Consider the following 26,578-nt stretch of genomic DNA (forward strand, 5'->3'; position numbering starts at 1 on the left):
AGGTTCCAACAAGTACGTCATGTTAATGTTTAATTTGGATGATCTACATTTTAGGATCAAGCACCATAAATATACTGAACTATCCATATAATGATAAGAGCCTTCATTGCCCAGACACTGAAAGCAATTACTGTATTAGTTATGCGTATGTCACAATTTGTCAAAAGAACGCTCTTTTTCCTTTTTTTTTTTTTTCAATTCCATGTTCCCACACATGAGACAAGATGGTATTCCCTCTGTCCCATTTTAGGAGTCTAATTTGAGCTTGGCACGAGTTTAATAAAATGTAAAAAATTGTTGATGAAAAAAGATAATAGAACGATGATTCTACTTTTATAAGTACTATAGTATTAATTTTTTTATAATAAAACTATTTTTTTAGATAATCTCAACCCAATTTAATTTCGGACAATCTCAAATAAAATACTGTTGAGCAATCACATACCACTATAATAAATGAGAAATAGAGGAAGTTTGTCACATGTGTCATAACAGTATACCCTTACCATCAATATAATATCGCATTAATTCATGTATTCATATATTTGTAGCATGTGGTATTTGTTTCATTTTTATTATTTTACTATTGTTGATTTTTTTTTTTTAAGTGTATAAAAATGTAATTTGCTTTATTATTTGGGCTGATCCATATAGCGATGCCCAACACAGTAGCCGGCCCAAAAGAAATTCCACAATTGAACAAAAAAAGGTAAAGAAAATGGAAGAATCGAGAATTGTCTCAAGTTACAACCGCTACAATTACATCCAGCGATATCTTATCCCTTTCACACTTAATTGGGTATAACACTAGCGACTTTAGCTCATAACATAACTTGACCTTCCGCAACAAGTAACAACGACGACTCCACAATCGTCATCTTCTTCCTTAATCTTTTTTCTGAATAATTATTTTATAAATATATTCAGATTTCCAAAATCGAGCATATTTTCCAAACCGCAATCCGAAAATTTTGCGATTTCTGTTTCGAGATATATATACGCGTTGGCAGTTTGATTGGATTTTGTTCGATTGAGCACTCAGATGAATCACAGTTCGGCGGCGTCTCAGTACATGGACAAGCAGATCATGGATCTCTCCAATTCCCAGACCAGCATCGCCAGCAACAATGGCGGCGCCGGCTCTGAGTTCATCGATTTCATGAATCGCCCGGCGGAGAAGAAGGAGGACATCGTCCCGAGCTACGATTTCATGCCGATTCGACCTGCGGCGGCGGCGGCGGCGGCGTCGTCTTCGTCGCCGAAGGCAGCTCGGTCGAACTTCGACTCGGACAATGACGATCCTCCCCTCAGGACGTGGAATTCTGTGGATTCGAAAGCAAATCCCTCGCCTATCAGAGTATTTTTCTCTAAAATCTACTGATTGCCTTTTTGTTTCTGATATATTTTGGTTTTGGTGCGACCTTTCTTAATCTATGTTGGAATATCAGTGGTTTTGATTGTTGAATTGATCCCTAAATTAGCTAATTGATCCCTAAATTAGCTGATTGTGTAATTTAGGTTTTTGTCAATTATAATCTAGAACTAAAAAGGGAAAGGAAGGGAGCTTGATTAGTTTTCAGTGATATTAGTTTATTGTAGTACGATGAATGAGAATTATTAGAGTACTTTTTTTGATAATAGAATAATTGATACTCCCTTGATGTTGATGAACCTAGTAAATTTTCTAGTGAAACTAGTTTCTGTGACTTTGCATATTAAAGAAGAATCATCTTATTCTGTTTAATCTTTCAGCATTACAATTCCTTTGGTGTTGATGAACCTAGTAAATTTGTGTCGGTGAAGAATCAGAAAACTGACAATGCACCTTTGGAGGGGAGTTTTGTTTCTGACGTTGAGAAGATGATGAAGAAGCATATGGAAAATCTGATGCACGCCGTTGATAACATGAGTTCAAGGTTGTCGCAGTTGGAAACAAGAACTCGCAACTTGGAGCACTCCATTGATGACTTGAAAATATCTGCCGGGAACAATCACGGTGCAATTGATGGAAAAATGAGACTGCTGGAGAATATTCTTACAGAGGTACGAATTATTACTCCTACCTGCTCATATAACAGTGTATGGTGTGGCAATTCTAAAATCTAAAAATACACTCCCTCCGTCCCCTAAAGATAGGAACTTTTGACACGGAACGGGTTTTAATGCAAAATTGGTAAAGTAAGAGAGAGATAGAAAGATAGGTGTGTGAGTGGAAAATGGGTCTCATCTCATCAGAGAGAAAGAAATTTCCTTTCTATTTTTAGGGGATGGACCAAAAGGGAAAGAGTTTCTATTTTTAGGAGACTGAGGAGTATAAGACAGGAAGCATCTGAAATTTTCTATTATCCAGCTGTTATTTGTTTTCTCATCTTGTTGTAGTTGATAGGCGTGATGAACTTTGAGTTTCACTTTCCATGTTATAGATTTTTGGACTATTTACTGTTGAACAGAATTGGATGGTGTGTCATCATTCACATTTTAGACCTCATTTTTTCCCTTGCAGCATATATCATTGTTTGAGTGTGGCATGTTTATTATTTTTTTTTCTGCAGGTGCACTCTGGTGTTAAGGTAGTAAGAGATAAACAAGACATTTTTGAAGCTCAACTGCAGATTGCTAAGTTGCAGTTGCCAAAGACAGAACAAGTTGAAAGCAAGATTAATGTTCAACCTGATCCAATGCAGATCGGAGTGCCGACGCAACATCAGCTCTCTAGTGTCCCTCCGACACAGGCACCTCCGGCCCTTCCCCCGAATGCTCCTCTGCCACCTCCACAACAGAACATACAACCCCAAGTTCAACCTCCCAACCAGTTCCCTCAAAATCAAATTCCTTCCGGCTCTCAGCGAGATTCTTACTTCAACCCCAACCTACCCAGCCAAACCCCAGAGAACCCAAATCAGCAGTATCAAACTCCAGAAAACCCAAATCAGCAGTATCAGTCACAGCAGCAGCTTGCAGCCCCACCTCCACCACAACACCAGTATCAGCCACCACCGCAGACACAATATGCTCAGCCACCTCCACCTCCACCTTCTCAACCACACTCCTCGTTCTCACCTGTTAGCCCCTCTATGCCTCAGCCACCGATAGGTCATCACTCTGAAGAAGCACCGTATATGCCCTCCCAAAACTACCCCATGAGCTCTCGCCCACCTCCCTCTGTTCCACCTACTGGAGTTTCCCCACCAGCCTCTGCACAATACTATGGACTAACACCCAATGTGTATGAGCCTCCACCCACAAGCAGGCCTGGTTCAGGATACTCAGGTTCGTTCGGTCCACCACAAGGCCTTGGTGAACCCTATTCGTATGGCAGTGCTCCATCACAGTATGGTACTAGCTCCTCTATGAAGCCGCAGCAACTATCTTCTCCTGGTATGGGCCAGAGTGGTGGTGGTAGTGGTTATCCGCAGCTGCCTACTGCTCGAATACTGCCTCAAGCACTGCCAACTGCCTCTGCAGTGGGTGGTGGCCCTGGTGCTGGTTCTGGTACTGGTGGATCTGGGAACAGGGTTCCGATTGATGATGTAGTCGACAGGGTAACCAACATGGGGTTCTCTAGAGAACAAGTAAAGGCAACTGTTCGAAAGCTAACAGAAAATGGACAAGCGGTTGATTTGAATGTCGTCCTGGACAAGTTGATGAACGAAGGGGATGGGCAAGGTCCACGAGGGTGGTTTGGCCGGTAATTCGACTCTGTTGCATGTTCTGTAAAGTTCACATTTCCATCTTTGATCCAACTCTGCTGGACATGAATAATTTGTCTGAGTTCCCAATATCTTGTGATTGGCTTTTATATGTTTTTTTGTTGATAATGAAATGAAACCTATATTATTGTGTGGCATTGTGAATATTTGTTGGCCTTCAATGCGTCTCTACTTTTCTTTATGTTCTGGAAGGAATGCTACTCCAGTTAGGATAAATTCCATTTGGATTATACTATTTATCGATTCTTGCCTTCTTTAGTTTGCATTTTGTGATTAAATTACTTGAACTTTATAGTTCTGGTATTTTGATTTTGTATGTATTAGTTAACTCGGTTGGTTATTATTTCCAATTTTCTGGGTGTATTTCTATTTTGGGATGGTTCGTCACGGGTTATTATTTCCGAATTTATAGGTGTCTTTCTATTTTCGGATAATTGTCACACAATTTTTAATTAACATATAGTCAATTTCATAACTTCTGAAATTAGAATATATTATAATAATTTTTCAAAACAAATACATTCACAGTAATCATTATTTCCATTAGCTATTCCCGGATCACTTAATTTATTTATCTTTATTTTATTTATTTATTATATATTCTAAAAATGTATAATTAAAATTTTAAAAATACACATTACCGAAAGCCGACAAATACAAAACCAATCATAATCACTTATTTGAATGACTAAATCGTGCCCAAATTTGTTTGACTAAGTTTTATTGGCGTCGCTTGCTGGTAGTTGTATCGCGAGACGATTGTTGTGGCACACCTTGGTTTGCACTTTGCAGCTTGGTTGGTGAGGAGCTGATAATATCCACGTTGGTCCAATTAGGGGCACTATTCAATTATTCGTCGTCCTTAATGATCATGCCGTGCAATATATTGCATGATGTCCCATTAACCACGAATGCTTCAAACATTCGATGATCGTGAAACATGCTTGTAGAACATCCAATGTTTGTTAAATATCTTATGTGCAAATGAACTCTTGTGGCTCTCACCCGGTTTCACGAAAAAAATAACTTCGTGAACGTCAGCCACCTTAGATAGATGCCACGGCGATGTAGTACTACCCCATACTAGTGACGTCCATTGCTATAATTGTATCGTCGAAGCTCTGACGTTTAAAATCTCGTTGAAAATACATTTGGGTAATTGAGGATGTTTATGACGTTGAATCCAATGACACAAAATAATGCATGTCAAATCCAAAGTAGAAAATAGACATCTACTTCTAACACAATCGTCAGACAAGAGTCTTCAAACCACTTTTTTCCATTGCTAGTACATGTAGATGTAGTCAATGTTGGCAATTATTGTGGGTCAATCTACAATATTGTACAAAACAAAGCACCTACCTGCAAGGTCTTCCCAATCGCTGTCTTAGACTGAATAAATAGTACTACAAATTCGGGTGAAATTTGCATGATCTTGAAAATGAGGGACCTCAATTTAATTTTAATATTTTTTGTAATCCAATCTCTTGTTTGTTAAACCCCCATTTCAGCTATTCATCTCTCCTCATTTGATTTAGGGAGAAAAATCTGGGAAAATATTATACATCGATCAGACCCACAGCTCCACTCACAAGGTGTTTGTTAAAAGGAGACCGGAATTTGGAGGGGGATTTTTGAGGCACCTGCCTATCAATTGAATCGCAAACCGATGGAATTGTGTGCGTAGGCGACGCGTTGGAATTGAAGAAACAAGGAATCAAAACCCTAGGCGAAGGAGAATCCCATATTGCCAGGTTAGGTTTAGGTTTCAGCTGCCTTCTCCATCATCTTTTTGATCAGTTTTCGCATTAGGTTTTTCGTTTTGAGCTATAGTTTTTTCGTATGAGTTGTGCACATGCCGCGGATTGTAGCCTTTTAATTGCGTCGTTGGGTTGTGGTTCATTTTTGCTGAATGTTTCTGGCTCGTTCCTTTTGCTAGTCGTGATTATGACGCGCATGGCATGAAAACGTGGAAGATTTAGGGATGGCATTCAGTTTGAATACTGCTCTTCGTTCTTGGCCACCATTGAATTTGAGTTTAGGGCTGACCGGATACGATGCGGTTGTTAGTTTTTTAATCTTCAATGTTTATGTAATTTAGCATAGACCTGGTACGAATGGGCGTGCTTGTGCGAGTGCAGACGGTTTTATATTGAATTCCCAACTCTCTCCTAACACGAATGTCGAGACTTTAGGGAGTCTTTATCTAAAGCATTAATGGAGTTGTACATTAAGTGCATAATGTCCCTGAGCGAAGTTTAGTTTATTTGTAGGTGATGCGCATCACATGTCAGCTTATTTGCTCGCGTGGTTAGCTAATAAGACAATGACTTAACACATGTCAGCTTATTTGCTCGTGTGGTTAGCTAATAAGACAATGACTTAAATGTGTGGGATTTGAGGATATGTTGAGATTCTAAAATAATATGGTCATCCGCATATGGACTGCCCAGAAAAAGAAAAATATTTGAAAACTATTTCCAACTTCTTGTGACACGGGTTGGTATCTCCACCAAACCCTTTCCCTACTACTGCTGTCATTTAGTGATTTATTGATACCTATCCTAGTCCAGAAGCTAAATGAGTGCCCAAAATACCCGTTTATATTTCCTCAGTCTAACAGTAGTATATATACAGAATTCCAGGTATTCTGATTCTGATTTTTGAAAAATTAAAATTTTTTATTTTGGTTTGTTACTTTCGATAATTTATCGAAATTTGAAGTATTCATTTGAAAGATAATATATAGTAATAGCCGATGATCTCTAAACTACTTACATGAGTACAGACATACATGCCTATTATAATCAGCTGGGTTTTTCAGTTTTTTCCAAGATTGAGAGAAGTTAGTGGAGACTATATTGTCATGGTCAGCTAATGGATTGCTTTTAAGATCTACTATTAATGTATTAAATGTTTGACGGGATGATCATGGTACTAAAAATTATATATACTGTTATTAGAGTGATATTGGGATGGTGGAATGGAAGTACTTAAAGAATCACATTATTTTGGAATAAAAATAATTAATTTAGAAAGAGTTTGAAATTCATGCAATTGAAAATGAAATATGTAAGTGCATGACTATGTATACTTTTTTATCTCATTCGTTGTAATATATAACTTCAATCTTCAAAGTTTTTCCCTTTTGCGTCAACTGTCAAGTTTGAAATGCTTCAAGAAAGCAGAAGGGATTCAGGTCAATGAAACTTACTTCATTGTTGGTTACTCGCCAAGTGCTTTGGTTTTATTGGATTTGTTTGTGTAATTGAAATATCAAACATTCTTTATCTGATAATCTTATGTGTGTGCGCACATCCATAATAGTTTGACAATGGGCGTGGTTCTTGCACTCTCATCTGTCTATTATGACTTGTTAAGGGGGAAATAGTTTACTAGATTATGGCACTATATACTTCACCATTCATATCATGAAATGCATTTACTGCTTTCAGACAGACTGATTTAGTTATTTTGGTTTATAATGGTTTTATGCTATGTTATTTTGTTCCAGATGCCCTAACAATGTTTTGCTTCCTTGTTGGCTTTCACCTTATACTGTTTTTTCCTTTTCCAGTCTTGGATCCATTGACGACTTATTATGCCAATGAATACACTCCATTTTCTGGATATGCTATAAGGATTGTTGGAGTAACACAAGAAACCTGATATATCTTGTTCATTACAAGCATTTCATGGAGCTGAAGGTTTCTCCAGAAAAACCAGGATTTTCATCTTCTGATGTTGCCAGTGATACCGAGGAGAAAGAAATTAGTGAAGGAGAAGATGAAGATGATGATCGTAATCACAAGCATCGTAGGCGGGAGGCTCGATCTCAATCTCAGGAGGGGGATTCTCTCGATAACCGTTTGACAAGACCATATAGAAAAAGAAACCGGCCTTTTGAAAATGGTTACTCTTACAGGGATGGTGAACCTCAATCTGGTGAACACTGGAGAAATCATAATATGGCTTCGGACAGGGATTTTCCTGCAAGGTTTGACAAAAGACGTTTCAACCAGGGATCATTTTCCAAAGCTCCTTCAGATTTGAACCAAAGGATCAGAGGCAGCCAAATTCTACCAGGTGAAGTTGGCTTTGTCAGGGGCAGAGGAAGGGAACCTGTTCCTTGGGGCATTCATGATTCAAGGTTTGGATTGGTCGATGTTGCATCTCAAATAGTTCAACCTGGACCTGTTCCTTCTGCTATGTTTGCTGGGAGGGGCTTGTCAAATGTTTCTAGTGCACATGGTGCATCTTGGAATGCATTTGGGATGGTTCCAGGCTTACCTAATGGTGGACTCGAGTCACTTCACCCCCTTGCTTTGCAAGGACCGCTAAGACCAGCTATCAGTCCAGCAGTGAATGTTGGGCTTCCACGGCAACGGTGTAGAGACTTTGAGGAACGTGGTTTTTGCTTAAGAGGAGACATGTGTCCAATGGAACATGGCGTAAATCGTATTGTTGTTGAAGATGTTCAGGTGTGCAAATTTTCTAACTGATAATTTCTAAGTCATATTCGTGAAGCGTTATGGAATCGTCTTGGTGGTTAGTATGTGTTGTTTGTGAAGAAATTTCACTTATCTAGCTTAAAGTGTCTGGCTGTGCAAAATGTAAAGAAGATATTGTCTTTTAGGAAGAATACAATCTTATTCAGGTGTGTCTAACTGTCTATATTGGAAGACATGTTTAGAATTTTGTGTGCTGGTATAAGTAGCCCGTAGAACATGTAATTCACCTTGTGCTACATATTTACTGCATGAACTCTTTATTTATTCTCCTTCCAGAAATTCGAGATTGGTGCCGATGCCATGTAGGAAAAGTGGTTTGCATCAAAGAGAACACGCGCGCACACACACACACACACACACACACACACAAGTGAAGCTGTTCTCTTCAAACTCTTAAGGATAGTTGAAGTTTGAAGATCTCTCAAGTCACAAACATGCTAAAATTAGATGTAATGAAGAACTTATGTTGTTGTATCTTTATCATTTTCAAGGAACTTTCAGTTGCATTAGTGAAGTGGTTCTCTTGTTCTCCGATGTCTTCATAGGCCTAGAGTAGACAAGCATGCCACTTCCTAATATATTATTGTGTTCATGGATATGATGTGAAGTTGTGAACTCAGCTTCACTGACGAACTAGCAAGCCTCTTCTTACTATATTATTGCATTCTTTCTGGTAAACAAATGCTTTGATACTTCTGCATTGCAAATTTCCAATCAATTATGTCAACAGTAACTTTCATGCGCATATATATGTTTTTATATACTGTGGAGTTCCATGGTTTTGTATTGCTTGTAGTTTATTGAAACTTCTGTGCTCTGATGATTTTTAGTCATGCACATATATGGCCTTGATTAGTTACCTATCATAATTTCAGAGCCTTTCACAATTCAATCTCCCTGTTTCACTTCCTGGCTCGCAACTTCTTGGAGCATCTTCTGCACAAGTAGCTTTACCTGTTAACAACAAAGTTTTTCATCCAAAAAGTAGCAAGACTGGAATGATTGTAGATGGTTACAGCTTGAATGGTGGTGTTGAGGGAGGTTCCATGGCAGGGGCATCTGCATCTGATGTGTATGATCCAGATCAACCTTTATGGGCAAATGATAACCCAGAGACATCAGCAGCACTAATAGCACTTAATCAAGCAAATGTTGATGAAACTGAGTCCTCTGTGGACAGAGACTTTCCCAACCGGCATAATGTTGAATCAGTTGAAGGTTTTAATGATGACCGTTCACTCAGAAATGCCAATGCTGGTGGATCACATAGTTCTTCTGCATGGGGAAGAATAAGCAGTTCAAAACGGGGTTCAGAACAGGAAAACAGGAATGGGAAAATACTATACACAGACCGTTCCAATGTTCCCAATCAAGGAAAACGGAATAATGTTGATGGAGATGGTTCACCTTTTAAGCAATCATTTGCCAAGAAACAAAGTGATTTTGTTCGCGATATTCGAACACCAGCTCAAAGAGGACTCCGTACTTTATATGTCAATTACATTCCCCTGAAAGACAATAAGAGGGAAATTCTTCTCTCACATTTTCAGAAATTCGGTGAGGTTGTTGACATTTATATTCCCATGCAAACAGAGCAGGCTTTTGTTCAATTTTCTAAAAGGGAAGAAGCAGAAGAAGCACTAAAGGCACCTGATGCTGTAATTGGCAACCGGTTTATCAAGCTTTGGTGGGCAAATCGAAATAATATTCCTGACGAAGGGATAAGTGGCAATACTGCTGCACAAATTGCACCTCGTGGAATTTCACTTCATCCAGTTTCTAATCAATTTATTCTTGACAAAGGAAAAGAAAATCCGCATCCTGCAACTGGAAAAGATAGTAACTCCAATGCTTCTGTTAGTCAACAGCTGGTTCCTGACCATCCCAAGTCAGCGATTACGAATGGTTCCAAAGCCACTCCCTTACAGCCAAAGAAATTGGAGAGCTTAGAGATATTGAAGGAAGAACTTCGTAAGAAGCAGGAGATGCTGGATCAGAAACGAAATGAGTTCAAGCGCCAGTTAGACAAACTCCAAAAACAAGTAAATTTTTAATTGAATTGTGATTGGCATGCTTCACTTAAGTCCTTCCTTAGCATATATCATCACTCAATTTTTAAGAACCCTGATGTTTCATTCACTGAAGTTGGCATACTATATGTATGTTTGGAATGTTGCTTGCCACTCCCTCTTCAGGGTTTGTTACGAGAAGGTAGTTGGTAGTATATATTGGATAATCGAGTAGGTGGTTGTTGAAATTTTTAACATGTTCTGGTTCGATGTTGATTGATCGAGGCTAGTAATAATTTTCAGAAATGAATTATTATGTCCTGTTTTTTTCTTTTTCCTTCTCTTTGGCCAGGGAAGGGGGAGTAAGAAACCAAAGTATTGTTCATTAGAAATGAGTTGAGAGTGTATAGAACAGTCTTCCTCTCCAGCATGTCCATTTTCATTAGTTGCTATATTTCTCCCATCTTACGTTTTTTTCCTCCCCAATTTCCTTTCATTATGGCATCAATGTTGTCTAAAGTGATCACCATGAAAGCAAAGCATCGCTATCTTCTTTCTCTTCTGTTCGAGTCTATAGTTTCCACCCTCATCTTTTTTCTTCTTTTTCAGGCTGTTGGCAGCAAGGATATGCCAGCATCAGATTCACCCACAAAAAGGATTAAAGGTGAAACACCACCTAATCAAGCAAAAGCTGAAAGTTCCAAGTCATCACCAAGAGATAGCATGTCCATTGAGAATACTCAATCTGTACAGCATTCTGTGACACATACTTCAACTTCAACCATGCCTATTTATGAGCCTTCAAAACCTTCTTTTCGTTCGCAAGCACCTATTGGGGCACCATTTGTAGCAAACAGATTCAAGCTGGACAATCGGCCTACAGTGTTCAAAGTTGTTCCACCGTTACCATCTGACCTAGCAAATGTAAGTTATACTTCTCCTAGTGTTCATCACATACTTTTCTGGTTGAAGGTGATCTTCTATTTCCCTTCCTTTCTGGTGAGATATACCCATGAAAGGGTTATTGACACATGCTCCTATTTCAGCCATGGGTTTGTAACTCTCGCTCAAATCCCTTATATCTGAATCGTAAATTCTGTCTCCTAGATGAGTGTCTGACCAGCTTTATCATGAAAATTTACTTGGTTTACCTGTAGTTGTTTTTTAAATGATTAATATGCTTGTTAGGTTGCTGCTCTGGAGGGGCACTTCTCATCGTATGGCGATCTTGCTTCGGTGGTACTGGAAGAGTCAGAGCTTCAAGAGACTAATGATGCTTCAGTATCATCTTCTAACATTTCAGCTCGTATTTCCTTTACAACCCGACGATCTGCTGAGAAGGCCTTCTCAAATGGTAAATTATGGCAAGGTCACAAGTTGCAGTTTTTGTGGCTATCATCTGTTAATACTGGGAATCTCCCAGCCGTTTCAAAAGCGTCTGTTAACACTGGCAAAGAAGTTGACAGCTCTGGGAGTGTCCCGGCTGCTTCAAGTGCGTCTGTTAACACTGGCAAAGAAGTCGACAGCTCTGGGAATCTCCCAGCTGCTTCAAATGCACCATCAGATATTAACGCTCAACCTAGCGGAGATGATGCATCAGCGGATATTCAGAAAACTCCCGCCTCAGGATCAGACGAACTTGGGAACCACAGAGTAGAAGCTGATGCAGATTCTTCTGAACAGGAGAAAGATTCAAAATCCACGGCGACCTCAAGTTCGGGCGAAAACCAGCTTTAGCTCTCGTACCTGATGCCGCATCTAGTTGTACAGTGAGGTAAACATGATGTCAACTTATTAATATTCATATGGTTTAACTGAATCTGTGGCTAAAGTCTAGCTTCAGTCTTATTTTCTCATTTTTAGGGGTTTCTTTTTGTGGAGAAATGTCTAATTTTCAACTGGCAGTCCTCATTAAGTGCGAGTTGTAATGGTTTATGTTCTTTCTTATAGATTTTTTCATAAACAAAGTTTACATTTTAAAAGAAAAAAAAAAACTCAAAGTTAGAACAATCGGCGGCCTTCTCTTTGGGCCTCTTTACGTTGTGCTATAATCTAAGATGCTTATTTTACACGTTAAACATGTTCTTAAATAGCAGTGTTTGTTTTGCTCATCAGATTATTAGTATTACTTTAAAAACTGTGGTTTCTTTTGTTTTAAGTTGGCTTTTTAACGAAATGATAAACCCATCTTTGGGTGTTTTTGAAAAGATCTTGGCTTTATTGTTTTCCCATTTTGCAATTCGTATATGAGCTGAGGTATCGCATTACTAATCTTGTGTCAAGTAATTCCAAGTTGCCTAATTCTCTTTTTAGTTTATATATTCCCTCCGTCTCAACAAAGTTGGGTCAACTTTTTGGCACAGATATTAAGAAATCATGTTGAAAAATACTCCCTCCATTCCATTTGGGTCAACTTTTTGGCACAGATATTAAGAAATCATGTTGAAAAATACTCCCTCCATTCCATAGTAATAGAGTCATTTTGCCATTTTAATACGTTCCATAGTAATTAGAGTCATTGCCCTCTGTAGAAAAAGTCAATACAATTTTTCTTAATCTCCGTGCCGGAAAAAAATGTCTCCATTACTATGGAACGGAGGGAGTAGGAGAAATGAATATAATAGGAAAGATAAAAGCAAGAGTAAAAGTAAGTGGAGAAATAAAGTAAGAATAATTGAATGAATGTTTTTGTCAAAAAAAAAAAATGACTCAACTCAATTGGACGGAAGGACTAAATACTTTGACAACTTACGCTCGACGTTCCTTAAATCAATAATGGAATATTTGATTGAGTTTGCAATCCCGTGGAGACACGCCACAGCATTACAAATATTGCGTGGAGAAATACGCTTAACATGCTGGAGCTTAATGCAAGCCTCGCGCCCTCTGCCTCAGCCACAAAAATTAAGCAAAATATCCTGCAATTATCTACTATTATGCTTCATGTCCCAAACTTGTGGATACAAAGCTAAAACACTCAAGTGGGGCCCCACTTCATTTTCCACAACACAAAACACCAAACCCACAATTTTCAAAAGAAAAACAAAGTATTTATCATCCACGCAAATAACTGGATGATCCTTAACCAATTTTCTTGATGATTTGCTTCCTGTTCTTGGCTTCAAATTCTGGGAGAGGTCTGTGTTCAGTTTTAGTGTTTCACGGCCATTAATCTAAGAAAATAAATGCTACGAGTGAACTGTATAATCTCATGTGGTAGACATGCCAAGTGTGGAAACAGCTTCAACACAATAGTTCCGCACAGGAGAAATGAGGTTTTGCAGGGAAGGATAAGATTCAGAGTGAGAGCACTGAAAGATGAAAAGAATGGAGGCAAAGGTGGATCACCTGGTCAGAGCTGGGATCCTGGCTTGGAGATTGAGGTTCCGTTCGAGCAACGCCCGGTACATCCCACCTTCAAACTCTCTGTTTCGATTCCCTTACGACTGTTGTAAAGTCGATATCATGTATTTATACATAATCTATGAGGCAATTCATGCAAAATGAAGCGATATTATGCTAAGATGTATGTGCTCATATACCGTTATTATGGCCTCACAGGTAAATGAATACTCATCTTTGAAGGATGAGACTTTATACTCGTGGGCTGACCTCAGCCCAGGGTCGTTTTTTCTACGCCTGGGAGGGCTCTGGTTTGTCACTTTCACAGTCCTGGGAATACCTATTGCAGCTGCGAGCTTCAATCCTTCAAAGGTAGTATAAGCATCTACTTAAGATTTAAGAAGCACAAATTACTGACAGTAACTGTTGTAGTAGAAACAAGAATGATAATATTCCCAGATCATAAATTGCACAACTAGTATTCGAAAAACAAACAAGATGATTTCCCTAAACTATGATATATCAATGAATTGCCATATTGTGGAAAAAAAAGGCTAAAATAAGTTGGTCAGAGTAGAGTTACTACAGATACAAACTACAGAGAAACCTTTATAGGGTAAGTGCTGTGGAAGTATCCATTTCTCTTATATGACGATTGACAAGAAACCGGATTTTTTCAATGATACAGGATCCTTTACGATTTGGCCTCGCTGCAGGCACAGGAACTCTCTTTCTCGTTTCACTAATTGTCCTGAGGATTTATCTGGTGAGTTAAGTTCCTTCTCTTAAGAATATAGATTCATCATTCATTATCTTATGCCCCACTTAAGATGAGTCAGTTGGAGAGAGTCTATAACAGGAACCACGTCACATTGGAAAATCAGTCCATACCATGCTTGCATTTTAAAGAATTTCATTTTCCGGTGTATTATTTCGATAAAATTAATGTCTCCTTTGTTCATTTGATTATTTGATAGGGATGGAGCTACGTTGGAGATAGGCTTTTGTCCGCAGTCATACCGTATGAAGAGACTGGTTGGTATGATGGGCAGATGTGGGTGAAACCACCAGAGGTTAGATTCTTCTAGTTATTACATTGGGATCACTAAATTCTACTACTAGTGAAGAATCTAAACAAGACTAGGTGGAGTATAGGATCAGCTACATATTTAGAAGTCCTAGCCCCTCAGGATAAGAGTCATAAGACTTATACTTTGGCTTCTACAAAGACCACAAGATAAAAAAAAAAAAAAAAAAGACTGGTAAAGTCCTCAGATTTTTATGTCTGACTTGGAAACGTTCGAAGTTTCATATTGAGATTATCAGGGACCAGGGATTTTATCTAAAAGAGTATGCAAGGGCTAGCAACCTTACTCCTCACCGGAGATGAATTTGGTATAAAAGTGCAAGAGAAAATAAAGCAGCAATTGAATAAAGAAAGGGATAGGGCTGAAATTCCAGTGAAATATAAAGGTGTACCTCCCAGGTAATCTGGATTAAATAGATAGCTTTCGTGAAACTCTTGCCAATCTCAGAGACACAACATTCACCAGAGCCATCCACCTTGAAATAAGTACTATAAGCTGTGCATTGAAATATCATTTATATGATTGTCAGTCAGAATTCACATCATATAGTATAAAGATGTTATTTCCACCACTTTCAGAAAAAAAAAGGACCAGACCATGAACTGAATGACTGAATGAGGATTGAGAAACAAGAAACAATGTGACTAGAGTCTGTAGAAAGATTCTTTAGATTTGTTAGTGTGCTATTGTGGAGAGTAAACCTCTCAAAAAGAACAACATGAAAGACAAGCAAAATGTAAACTCATCAATCTTGTAGTATCATGTTAACTGAAATGTTCCTTTTCCTATTACACAGATCCTTGCTCGAGATAGGTTGCTTGGCTCATACAAGGTATGCAACGCAGAAGTATAGGACTAATCATGCTTATTGTATGAGAGAAAAGAAAAGAACTCATCTATGCTATGACAGAGTAACTCAGTAAAGGTTTAAACATACATGCGCCTCTCAACATATTGTGTTTACTGTGACAAACTGTTATCTGCATATGAAGGTTAAACCAGTCATTAAGTTGCTGAAGCAGACTCTAGTTGGAACTGGAGCGCTGCTTGTTGCAGCTGTTTCATTGTTTATTTTCGCAACACCAGTAGAAGACTTCATCCAAAAGACCTTTGTTCAAAAAGAAAATCAATCGAACATCTCGACTTCAAAGACGGCTGATAAGTTCAATATAAGGTGGTATGAGAATGTTAAGACTTCCAATTAATAAAAATCTTATACATTTACGTACATCTCAAAGCTGTCTAATATTATAGGAAGGAGGAGCTGCTAAGATTGCCAGTTGAGGTTCTGTCTGACAATGATCTAGCAGCAGCTGCTGCGGAAGCTGCTGATGGAAGGCCTGTCTATTGCAGAGACAGGTATTACCGTGCATTAGCAGGTGGGCAATACTGCAAGTGGGAGGACCTACTCAAGTAACAGATTAAAGATGAACAACTATACAATTTTGACACCATGCACATGGCCAATTGGCCATATTAGCTGGAGCTAGAGACCATTTGGAAAGCATCAGATACATGTCAGAAATGCAGGAAACTGTTGAACTTCAATGTGGAAATTTTGTAACATAAAATGCATATGGTTCAGTAGCTCCAGATAGAACTCCTACTTATTCAAGACCATAACACATGCCACTATATAACATTAAGCATAAATTCAGGAATACCATGTTGGGATCGGGTATCTGTACCGCCCCTGTTTCCGTCATCAAAAATCTTTACATGCCCATGTGTCTTTATGCTTTGAGCGTGCCTATCATGGAAGTTTATTATAAAATGCTCTCATTGACAACTTGACCTCACTGCCTAATCTAGGTGGATTTCCTCATGGCTCTTGTTTGGATGAGAATTAACTGTCATTTCCTTGAGAGACCGCGATCTTATTCCTATGGCATAATTTGTTAAGACATTGTTACTTTTGTAAACTTGTTCTTTGAGCCCTTCACGTCACGTTCTGGAAAAAGTATGTCCTACTTTGTTACATTCAGAGATCTACATTTCTCTCCACAGTGAAGAAAGACTCTCCCAGTGCTTGTCGGACTTCATGTACATACATGCTGAAGTTGTATGCTTGAGATCAGCTATAGTGATCCACCGAACAACTCTTGTATATGAACTAAGCAACTTTTCTAAACCATGTTGCTACTCTTGAAATTTCTGATTCAACTATATCTTTAAGTCTCCGCTTCCTTCTTCTTACATCCTCAATATCTAGTGTCCTGTAGGCCAGAGCAAGTAAGTATACTGCTGGGTGAAGTCTCCTGCAAGTGAGATTGAATTCCATAAGATGACCTCAAAGCCAAACAATACGATAAAGGTGAACTGAGTGCGGCTATGCTAATCTCAGCAATGATCTGAAAATTAATCAAAGTAAATTAAATAGTTGTATTTAAAAGCACACGCTGAGATATTCCTCCAATGAAAATGAGCATGAAGGAAAAACTGTCTGCTAATTCGGAAATTTAATAATTACTTACTCCTCGCACTGTGGATTTCTATCTGAAACATCCCAATATCTCCCGTCTGGAACAGTTTTTCCTTTTCTATCTCTTCCAAATGTCTCAATGTACCATCCTCCTATGTCATGCATAGCACTCCGAGGCTCAAACAGCCAATAACTGTAGCAGATAACTAGATTACATTCAACAAAAGAAGAATGAAAACATTTGACATTGATCCAGAGAACGTAGGTGACAGCACATGAATAGACCCCATCCAGACCACCAGAGAACTTTTTTTTGCAGCATATGGCTGGTGAGACATATCATTGCCAAACTAAGGAAGAGTTATGATAACATTGAACAAAAATGTCTCAACTATAACATTCATAAGCACCAAGTTAAGTTAAATTGAACACAAAGTTGATGCTTACTTGCTTGGTGGCAAGCGAGCTCGACTGCATCTACATTCACATACTGAAACTTCATCTCCAATTCGGAACCAGTGCAAGTGTTTCACCTAAAACCTGCATACGCCAGCACATGGAAAAAAAGACAGTACATCTACACAAAATATGATACCATTTGTGTAACTATTTCTAAGGCACAACTAAAGCCAAAGGAGAAATGAAGCACTATGCTTGCTTTGCAGAATCAAGGAACTTATGATGCACATTAGCTATCAATATCCAAACAAAAGATCTTCTCTATACGAAAGAAAGAACATGTCCAATGACAGAACTGAGTCGATTGTGTGGCCTAAAAGATAAGCTTCTGTAGGAAAAAGAGCATATTCTTAAGTACTAGTCCTGACAGAACCTCTCATTATGAAGTGAAGCAACATGCTGCCACTTATTTTGCTAAGAGTTAAGTCGTGTGTAATTGTGTTATGTATGTATGACTGAACAAAATATTGGTATAAGAGAACTCCCATCATCAATTCCAAGACCAAATCTTAACAGCACACAGGTATCAAGGCAAAGAAGAAACTTATTTGCATACAATGTAGATCCATTCACCAATCATGCACAAAAAACATCTGGGCCATTCATTATTCTTATGAGCACATACCAGCAATGTTCTATGCTTCATAATCATATGAGTCTTCATGCCACCATTGTCATAGAGATAGCAAGTTCCTTCTTCAGGGGTGGTTCCCAAACCTTTTATAACACCCAGCGGAATTTTATGCCCACCTAACGAATCCGTATGTGAATATCCAGGATGTGGATCCCTTGCATGAAATTGGTCTTCGCAGGAAGTGAGATAAACATGTATCTGGTCTTCAGAATCCACATCCTCACTTTTTGGTGGAACTCTCATTGCCATTGCCACAACTCTCCCAGATAAGTGTAACTCTAGGTCTTTGTACGCGTCGGATGATTGATAATCAGCATGAACAGATTGGCGCTGAAAATCTTTTTCCTCATCTGCATCAGATTGATGTTTCCCACTCACATTATCGGCCAATTGGACTGAAACCAAAGCAGAAGATGCTAGTTTTTCAGTGCGCGCATCTGATAATTCACGATACTTTTTAGCTAGACATACCATGCCAAAAAGATCTCGACCAGTGACTAAGTGTAGCACCTCTGAAGTAGTACACGCAGACCTCTCATCAGCTTCAAAACGGTCAGGAAGGAGATCCATAGAGTCAATCTCAGGTCCATAGAATGCAGCATGAACAGCTGCGTAAAAATCTCTTTCAAGAAGATCAAAATACCCTGATCCAGATGTCACTCTTCTTTCAGACAAAATGTCATTTATTGTGTGCCTATACCATTTCAGCCATTCAACAACTTCCATCTCATTTGTAGGGTGACGATGTGAGTTGTACTTGAAGACTTTTGTATCTCGTTTATTGTTCCCATCAGCATAGATTCTTTGAGATGAAATACAATGATCATAGTGAGCTCTCCTGGTGGCGTCCGAGAGAATCTGAACTCATAAAAATCATAATTTTGTTAGTGGTGATTTTACCAGAACATAATACTCATTTAGAAAGGCAAACCTAACCACAGAATTAAAGTTAATACGCCCAAAGCAAGAAAGCAATTGTGCTCAAACATTGCAATAAGAACAGATTACTAAAACAGAATTTCAGCTGGCACATAAACCTACAGGTGAAACATTGTGAAAAACACTCCATCGATGTAAAATTCGACTAATTGGTAAATGAATAAACCGTGTCGAATGCGGAGAGAAATAAATGAAGGCACCTCGTAAGCAGCGAGAATTTGGATGAATCTATCGGAAGCATAGGATGAATGATTTTGCGATTGAGCAAGGTCGGGATGAGTTTCCTTGGCCAATTTGCGGAAGGAAGCTTTAATTTCTGCGAATGAACTCGCCGGCGATACTCCAAGGATTTCATAAGCATTCGTTCCGGTGAAATCGGGAGGAGGATCCGTCTCAGCGTTGCGGGAGGAGTAAGGACGGGATGCCAATTGAGTCGGAATCAAACGGCGGTGGAGGTGGAGAAGACGGTGGCTGAGAGTGACAAACTTGGCAATTTGCGCCATTTTTATCTCTGTTGCTCTTTTCCTGATTTTGCCATATCTAACATAAGAAAATTTTACAGATTCACTCTTGCCACGTCTTTATATTTACCGAACTTTACATAAGAAAATTTTACCTGACCAACATTTCATTATTAATAATAATAATAATAATAATAATAATAATAATAATAATAAAATTTCTAACTTATTAAATCGTTCAATTGAAGATTGTCTTATTCTATCTTGCTAGAGATTGGATTCAAGTCGAATCGATAAAAACATCAAAATAGGATCAAATCAGGACAAACTCTCGTATGCTAAAATGGATCTGGCTCCGGCATACCATTTCACAATGGGAAAATGAAAAAAATTATGGAAAATCGTAAGGGCAAATTACCAAAAAGTTACATTTTGAACTGGAACTATCATTTTCTTTATCGTGCTGATTACAATTCTAATTTTTTAAGAACTAGGACCTATAAATCTTAAATCGACCATATCCCTACTAAAGAATCCAATAAGATCTCCAAACCAAATGATATTGTAAACTACAAAATACATAGCTGTGGAAAATTATAATCCATCATCTATGACATGGCCAAAATGTTATCTGTACACGATCTTGAAACTTGGGTGTATGAATACATACTTAATAAAGCTTAAAGAAGCAAACTCCCATCATACGGCCTTAGGCTGTATCTGCTCGAAGTCGAAAACCTCAAACATGAGCCGCCTAACGTTCGGCTTCCCATAAACATACGCCCTTGGATGGCTTGCTGGATCGAGGTTGTTGCCGGGTTCCTCAGCCTCCGGTTTTGCTCATACGAGTCCTAAACCTGATCGTTGTAGATGATGAACAGGTGCAGATACTTCTCTGGTTGTGCAATATAATCTCAATGTATGAGATCACATGTAAAAACTCTAAAATTGATTCTAATTTAAGAAGTTGAATAAATTTGATTAGTTTATCCTAATATATTGATTTGCATCATGATTAGTTGACTATTTTTTTCCTTTCAAGATTAATTGATCGTATTTTTAGATTTTATCATAATTTGCATAATTATAGGGATTACTTGTTCATTAATATATCCTATAATTAATCGTGTAATTGTGTTATGACAAATTTGATTTGTATGATTGTAGAGATTAATTGTTACTTAATTTTTTTTTATGAAAAATATTTCCATAATTATAGTGATGGAAGAGTTAACTAAGCGTATGCCTTACATATATATATGTATATAGGTTTATGTTAAAATGACAATCCCTCTTAAAATGACACCGTGACACCGCTTATACAACAATATTACAAACACTACACAACAATCTATAGATTGCTGTATAGTGTGTCGGATTTTGATGTTCAAGAAAAATTGTTGTATAAAGACCAACACATTGCTGCCTGTCTTTTTCCAGATTTTTTTTGCCACGTGGCAGCTTATTATTCGTCCACGTGTACAAATGATTGGCTAAAAATGGTGGTATGGTGTTATTTTAAGGGGTAGTGACACCCTAATATGCCCCTATGTATATAAATTATAAAGATTATATATTGTTTAAATATATCTTAAGATCCATGATATGATGCATTCAATTACTAAACCTAAATCAAAATTATAAACAAAATTTATTTCCATAACCATAGTGATTAGTTAACTAATTTTTGTCTATAATAATAGTTGATCATATTCTTAGAATAAAATTAATCGTTGTTTCCATATCAATAGAGATTCATTGTCAATTAATTTCTCTTTACAAAATAGTGGTTTCTAAACTTAAAAGTAGTGATTTAAGTAATTATAAATATTAATAGTTAATTGATTTATTTCTATCAAAAATAATTTCATAATTATAGTGATGAATTAGTTAAATTTTTATAAGTGTTAGATTAGTAGATTTTGATTCCAGATTTTTGAGGGATTATATAAAACTACGTGGATATTGTTGCTTGTATATAAATCAATATACATATCAAGACATTGGCCAAGGCCCTAATATATTTTTGTGGGAAATGTATTCATGTATTCATGTGTCTATATAGCATAATAATACTACTACTACTACTGTTATTTCAATATATTTTGAGTAGATTTGACAATAAATCACATATTTTTAACTCTACCCAATATTCCAATTAACATATGTAAGTTTGCCCAGGCCCAGCCCGGCTTAGGACCAGCCCACTTATTAACTGGGCTCGGGCTAGGCTGGGCTTATCTATGCAAACCAAAACCCAGGCCCGGCCCAGCCCGTTCTAGATATGGGCCTGGGCCTAAATGTCATCGGGCCGGGCCGGGCCACTTGACACATCCATCTCCCTCACTCTCTCAAATCTCACTTCAAATTGGCACAAAATTCCTACTCTAGTCACAGCTCTCTCTTTCTCTCTTAAATCAATATATTAGTTTATCCTAAGCCCCGAAATCAACACAAAAACATCTTAGGAACTCCTTGTAATTTTTCAAGATGATTGACCGGGATATGCTTTGCCCAAACCGTGATTCCAGTAAAAAGTCTAATCTACACTATACTCATTTAAGAACAATCATGCCGAATGTTTCAGCAACCAAAAGCAAAAAAGGAGTCTCGACAACGCGTCGCCTTGTCTCAAGCCTCTCTGTAAATGAAACCACAAGGGGGGGCCTGTTTACGAGAATGGACATCGATGCCGAACTCACCCAATCCATAATCCGGCCGGTCCATATACCCCAAACAATGTGAATGACACTTGACAGCCTTTCATTCACTAATTCATTCTCCGTATTATGTTGGGGGGACATTGCTCATTACTCTTTAGTCCTATTCCCAAATACAAAGAAAGAGGGGTTGGTAAATTATTGAAGCATCATGAGTCAATCAATCAATGAAAAATGAAGAAATGGACCCCTCCCAACTTCGACAAGTATTCATCCAAGTTAATGTAGACGAAGATTTATATCTGAAGAAGGCAATCATTTAAATCCGAATTTATTGATTTCAAAACTTTTCTTCGAAATGAAGATGGCATAATTGGGAAATTTAAATTATGGAACTCAACTTTGTTGATTTGAAGTGACCATGATAGTGATAATGAAGCCGTGCATTTCGTCCTTTAAATACATAAACGACAATATAATGACATGCTGGATTCTATGTATATATTATAGTACTATAGTAAATAAGAGTAATTATTTATATTTGTACTAAAATATATCATATCATATTCAAATTAAATGGAAATGCAAGTGCAACACACGCTTCATGGAGCTTGAACCAATTTTTTGTATTTTGATCAAAGTCTCTTCGTAATAAAGAGAAATTATTACTTAGACGAGACCTTATTGATTGACTTGTATAATTGTATGTAATATAATTCATTTCATAAAGTATAAACACCACAAGTATAGTGTTCATGAAAAGGGAAACACACCTGAAATCATCTATCTCAACTTTAGTGCCCCACGGTCCACGGATGACTTTTTAAATGATTTTCATCAATTTTAGTGTATTGTGATTTAGTTACATGATTGCAATTATTTGAAATAAAAAGATACGGAAAATAGAAAAGGAAATCCATAAATAGTGATAAGTGTATGAGCTAGGTATGATGAAATTATAGAAATTTAGTGAATAATAGTAGTATAAAGAGAAGAAAAAATATACTCCATATACTTGTGGATGCTTTTTAAAGGTCTAATCACATAATTGGTCCACATTTGATTTTATTGTCCATTGATTGATTGTGCTTCTTTTTGCGATAGCGAGTGCAAACCAATGGCATTTCCAAGTACATATAATGATCAACATAAATAGTGCCTTCATTTTAATTTTTTGTATTTTTAATATATATTTTTTTAAATCATTGTACTTCCCAAAGACAAATTATGAAATGACAATTTCCCTGTTAACACAAGTACTAATTTAAATTTACTCCACTCCATATTTACCCATGATGAGCCATATTTCACCGTTTCATTCTTTTGGTTGTGAAACTAAAAGTGTTACCGGCAGTCTCAGTTGCGACTATTTTTCGTGTTGATTTCTAGGCATTTTGAAGGATGTGATGAATTTAACGATGCTACACGACAGAGGTCGAACCCTCAACCATTTTTATTAAAGATCGACGAGTCCCTATATGTCACGGTTTTTATATCTAATCTTTCAAAACATCTTTATACACAACAATATAGTACTACTATGTCATAGTCATACTCAATTGATTCAAGAACATCAGAAAGATTTAAAAGAACACATGGGTTTGTATAGCATATAAATCCAACCAATAAATAGACTACATAGGTTTATGTTCAGTGAACTAATGCTTAAGTAAGAGTTTTATGTTTACACTTAATAAAATTTAAAGAAATGACAGTTTTGTGGAGGAGAGGATAATCCAATCTCACATGGAGAAATTTCTTAATTTGGCGCCATCCTCTGATAATGTGACTCCACACCACACATTCTTCAACTAAATCCCTTCCTCCCCTCTTCCCCATTTGCCCCCACTTTTCCTAACACTCCACTCAAATCAGAGCCCTAAAATGGGGAATTCAACTTAAATGATGATGATAATGAGCTTGCTAGCCAGATATAGAGAATATGCATTTGTCCAACATAGGCCATCTCCTGCTCCCATGGCTATGCTAAACAAAGCATATTTTCCATGAAAGATTTCCCCACCATTTTAATGAGATGGCCCCTTTAAGTATTAGTCACTCAGACAATGGATGTTGAAGCAAACATGTCTACCAAGAAGAAAGACCTTCTCTCCACTGCCATGAAGAGAACTAGTGACTGGTTTTTCACTATCCATCAATTACTCAATTTTCTATTTTCGATTTGAATCAGTTATGGTTATGGTTATGGAGTATTTATTGTTGGTGTTTTGAATAGGATATTTTCACAGGAGATTCCAAGTGATGTAACTGTGACTGTTGCTGGAACTTCCTTTTCTTTACACAAGGTGGAGTAATTATTTTTTTTTAATTTTTTATATATATATATAGAAATAGCAAATTAACGAATTCAACAGTTTCCGTTAGTTTCCAAATGCGGATACCTGCGGAAGCTGGTGTCGGACTCCTCCGACGCGGCGGTCTCCACCGTGGACATCCCCGGCGTTCCCGGCGGCGCGGACGCGTTCGAGCTGGCGGCGAAGTTCTGCTACGGGATAAACTTCGAGATCACGACGGAGAACATCGCGATGCTGAGGTGCGTGGCGGAGCATCTCGAGATGACGGAGGACTACGCGGTGGGGAATCTGGTGGCGCGATCGGAGGCGTATATAAACGAGGTCGCGCTGAAGAGCCTCGCCGGCGCCGTCTCCGTCCTGCATTCCTCCGAGGACCTCCTCCCCACGGCGGAGAAGGTCAAGCTAATCAGCCGCTGCATCGACACGGTCGCGTTCGTCGCCTGCAAGGACGCGCAATTCGCCTCGCCGGACCCCGGCGCCGCCTCCTCCGCCCCTCCCGCCGTCGATTGGTGGGCGGAGGATCTCACCGTGCTGCGAGTCGATCTGTTCCAGCGAGTCCTCATCGCGATGATGGGGAGAGGCTTCAAGCAGTATGCCCTAGGCCCCATTCTCATGCTCTACGCCCAGAAATCCCTTCGAGGTCTGGTGAGAGGCCCTAACCCTACCTCAATTCGAAAAATCCCCAATTCAATCGATCAATTGACCTAATTTGAAAAAAAAGCCCTAATTCAATCGATCAAATGACCTAATTTCATGATTCGTTAGGATATATTCGGAAAGGGGAGGAAGAAGATCGAGGCGAGGCAAGAGCACGAGAAGAGAGTAGTGCTGGAGACGATCGTCAGCCTCCTCCCACGGGAGAGGAACGCCATGTCGGTGAGCTTCCTCTCGATGCTTCTCCGCGCGGCGATATTTCTAGAAACGACGGTGGCTTGCCGCCTGGATTTAGAAAAGAGGGTGGCGACGCAGCTTTCGCAGGCGGTGCTGGACGATCTCCTCATCCCTTCCTACTCCTTCACCGGCGACACACTCTTCGACGTGGAAACAGTGCAGCGGATCGTCGTCAACTTCTTAGAAGCAGAAACAGAGGAGGAAACCGCGGCGGCGCAACACATCCCGGAGGAATTAGAGCGTGTGACCAAATTGATGGAGGATTACCTCTCCGAGCTCGCCTCCGACCGGAACCTCTCTGTTTCGAAGTTCACTTCCTTAGCAGAGCTCATCCCTGAGCACTCGAGATCAACAGAGGATGGAATGTACAGAGCAATCGACATCTACTTGAAAGCTCACCCTGCTTTAAGCGATATGGAGAGGAAGAAAGTCTGCAGTGTGATGGACTGCCAGAAGCTCTCCCGGGAAGCCTGCGCCCACGCAGCTCAGAACGACCGGCTCCCGGTGCAGACGGTGGTGCAAGTGCTCTACTACGAGCAGCAGCGTCTCAGGCAAGTGATGGATGGGGGTTTGAACGAGTCCCCTGCTCTGCAGCCGAAGCTCCCGAGCTACACTGTCTCGGACGAGCTCTCGATTCTGCGGAGGGAGAATCAGGATTTGAAGCTGGAGGTGGTGAAGCTGAAGATGAGGATGAAGGAGATGGACAGAGCTTCTCAGAAGCCAGCAACCGTCACGGGCACGGCCACGAGCAGTCCGTCTACGGATAAGCCGCCTCTGGCGCCTAAGAAATCGTTCATAAGCTCGGTGTCGAAGAGGCTCGGGAGGATAATGAGGGCGGATGGGCTGACGCCGCAGGGTTCGAAAGGGAGGACGAAGCCTAATAAGGACAGGCGCCATTCAATATCATGATCATACATTATTTGATGCTGCTGAATTTAGTAAGTTTGTTTCAGTTTTGTTGGTGAATTGAACTCATTATTTGTGTGGTGTATATGAATGTAAAATTTATATATGCGTGTGTGTGTATGTAAATTATGTTGTGGATTTGGATTTTGGAGTGATCATGATGAAAGATGAATTTTGATGCATGTTCATGCACTGAGAGATGTGTGAGATTTTTATCATTTGTTCTATTTC

At 38.8% G+C, this 26,578-nt stretch overlaps 5 protein-coding genes across 8 annotated transcripts; 4 read left to right on the forward strand and 1 right to left on the reverse strand.

The window, feature by feature from the left end:
• Positions 1–858: 858 nt before the first annotated feature.
• LOC125208029 (basic salivary proline-rich-like protein (DUF1421)) lies at positions 859–3,847 on the forward strand. 2 transcript variants are annotated; one of them, XM_048107574.2, is made up of 3 exons: positions 859–1,357; positions 1,804–2,043; positions 2,553–3,847. In XM_048107574.2, the coding sequence occupies exons 1-3, from the start codon at positions 1,043–1,045 to the stop codon at positions 3,690–3,692; spliced, it is 1,695 nt and encodes a 564-aa protein (XP_047963531.1). In that variant the 5' UTR covers positions 859–1,042; the 3' UTR covers positions 3,693–3,847. The 2 variants fall into 2 exon arrangements, with proteins under 2 accessions (XP_047963531.1, XP_047963530.1); XM_048107573.2 differs by having other exon boundaries at positions 861–1,357; positions 1,753–2,043.
• Positions 3,848–5,169: 1,322 nt separating this feature from the next.
• On the forward strand, positions 5,170–12,197 carry LOC125205448 (zinc finger CCCH domain-containing protein 41-like). The gene is made up of 5 exons (XM_048104385.2): positions 5,170–5,464; positions 7,288–8,191; positions 9,097–10,263; positions 10,840–11,154; positions 11,419–12,197. Exons 2-5 carry the CDS (start codon positions 7,406–7,408, stop codon positions 11,965–11,967), a joined length of 2,817 nt encoding a protein of 938 aa, XP_047960342.1. The 5' UTR covers positions 5,170–5,464; positions 7,288–7,405; the 3' UTR covers positions 11,968–12,197.
• Positions 12,198–12,872: 675 nt separating this feature from the next.
• On the reverse strand, positions 12,873–19,645 carry LOC125205449 (Chaperone DnaJ-domain superfamily protein). 2 transcript variants are annotated; one of them, XM_048104387.2, is made up of 6 exons: positions 19,315–19,645; positions 18,167–19,033; positions 17,530–17,615; positions 17,135–17,275; positions 13,773–16,918; positions 12,873–13,676 (listed from the first exon to the last, which is right to left on the reverse strand). In XM_048104387.2, exons 1-5 carry the CDS (start codon positions 19,615–19,617, stop codon positions 16,774–16,776), a joined length of 1,542 nt encoding a protein of 513 aa, XP_047960344.1. In that variant the 5' UTR covers positions 19,618–19,645; the 3' UTR covers positions 12,873–13,676; positions 13,773–16,773. The 2 variants fall into 2 exon arrangements, with proteins under 2 accessions (XP_047960344.1, XP_088917147.1); XM_089061021.1 differs by lacking the exon at positions 12,873–13,676 and having other exon boundaries at positions 16,777–16,918; positions 17,135–17,288.
• CGLD27 (DUF1230 family protein (DUF1230)) lies at positions 13,416–16,372 on the forward strand. 2 transcript variants are annotated; one of them, XM_048104388.2, is made up of 7 exons: positions 13,416–13,634; positions 13,792–13,944; positions 14,261–14,338; positions 14,550–14,645; positions 15,457–15,492; positions 15,653–15,837; positions 15,915–16,372. In XM_048104388.2, the coding sequence occupies exons 1-7, from the start codon at positions 13,416–13,418 to the stop codon at positions 16,075–16,077; spliced, it is 930 nt and encodes a 309-aa protein (XP_047960345.1). In that variant the 3' UTR covers positions 16,078–16,372. The 2 variants fall into 2 exon arrangements, with proteins under 2 accessions (XP_047960345.1, XP_047960346.1); XM_048104389.2 differs by having other exon boundaries at positions 15,653–15,834.
• Positions 19,646–24,109: 4,464 nt separating the features above from the next.
• LOC125207524 (Phototropic-responsive NPH3 family protein) lies at positions 24,110–26,529 on the forward strand. Its single transcript, XM_048106905.2, has 4 exons — positions 24,110–24,375; positions 24,472–24,541; positions 24,611–25,195; positions 25,316–26,529. The coding sequence occupies exons 1-4, from the start codon at positions 24,302–24,304 to the stop codon at positions 26,348–26,350; spliced, it is 1,764 nt and encodes a 587-aa protein (XP_047962862.1). The 5' UTR covers positions 24,110–24,301; the 3' UTR covers positions 26,351–26,529.
• The last annotated feature ends 49 nt before the right edge of the window (positions 26,530–26,578 follow it).

The sequence above is a fragment of the Salvia hispanica genome, chromosome 6 (genome assembly GCF_029641045.1).
Source record: "Salvia hispanica isolate PSC_SH4W2 chromosome 6, Shi_PSC_v1, whole genome shotgun sequence".
NCBI lineage: Eukaryota > Viridiplantae > Streptophyta > Magnoliopsida > Lamiales > Lamiaceae > Salvia > Salvia hispanica.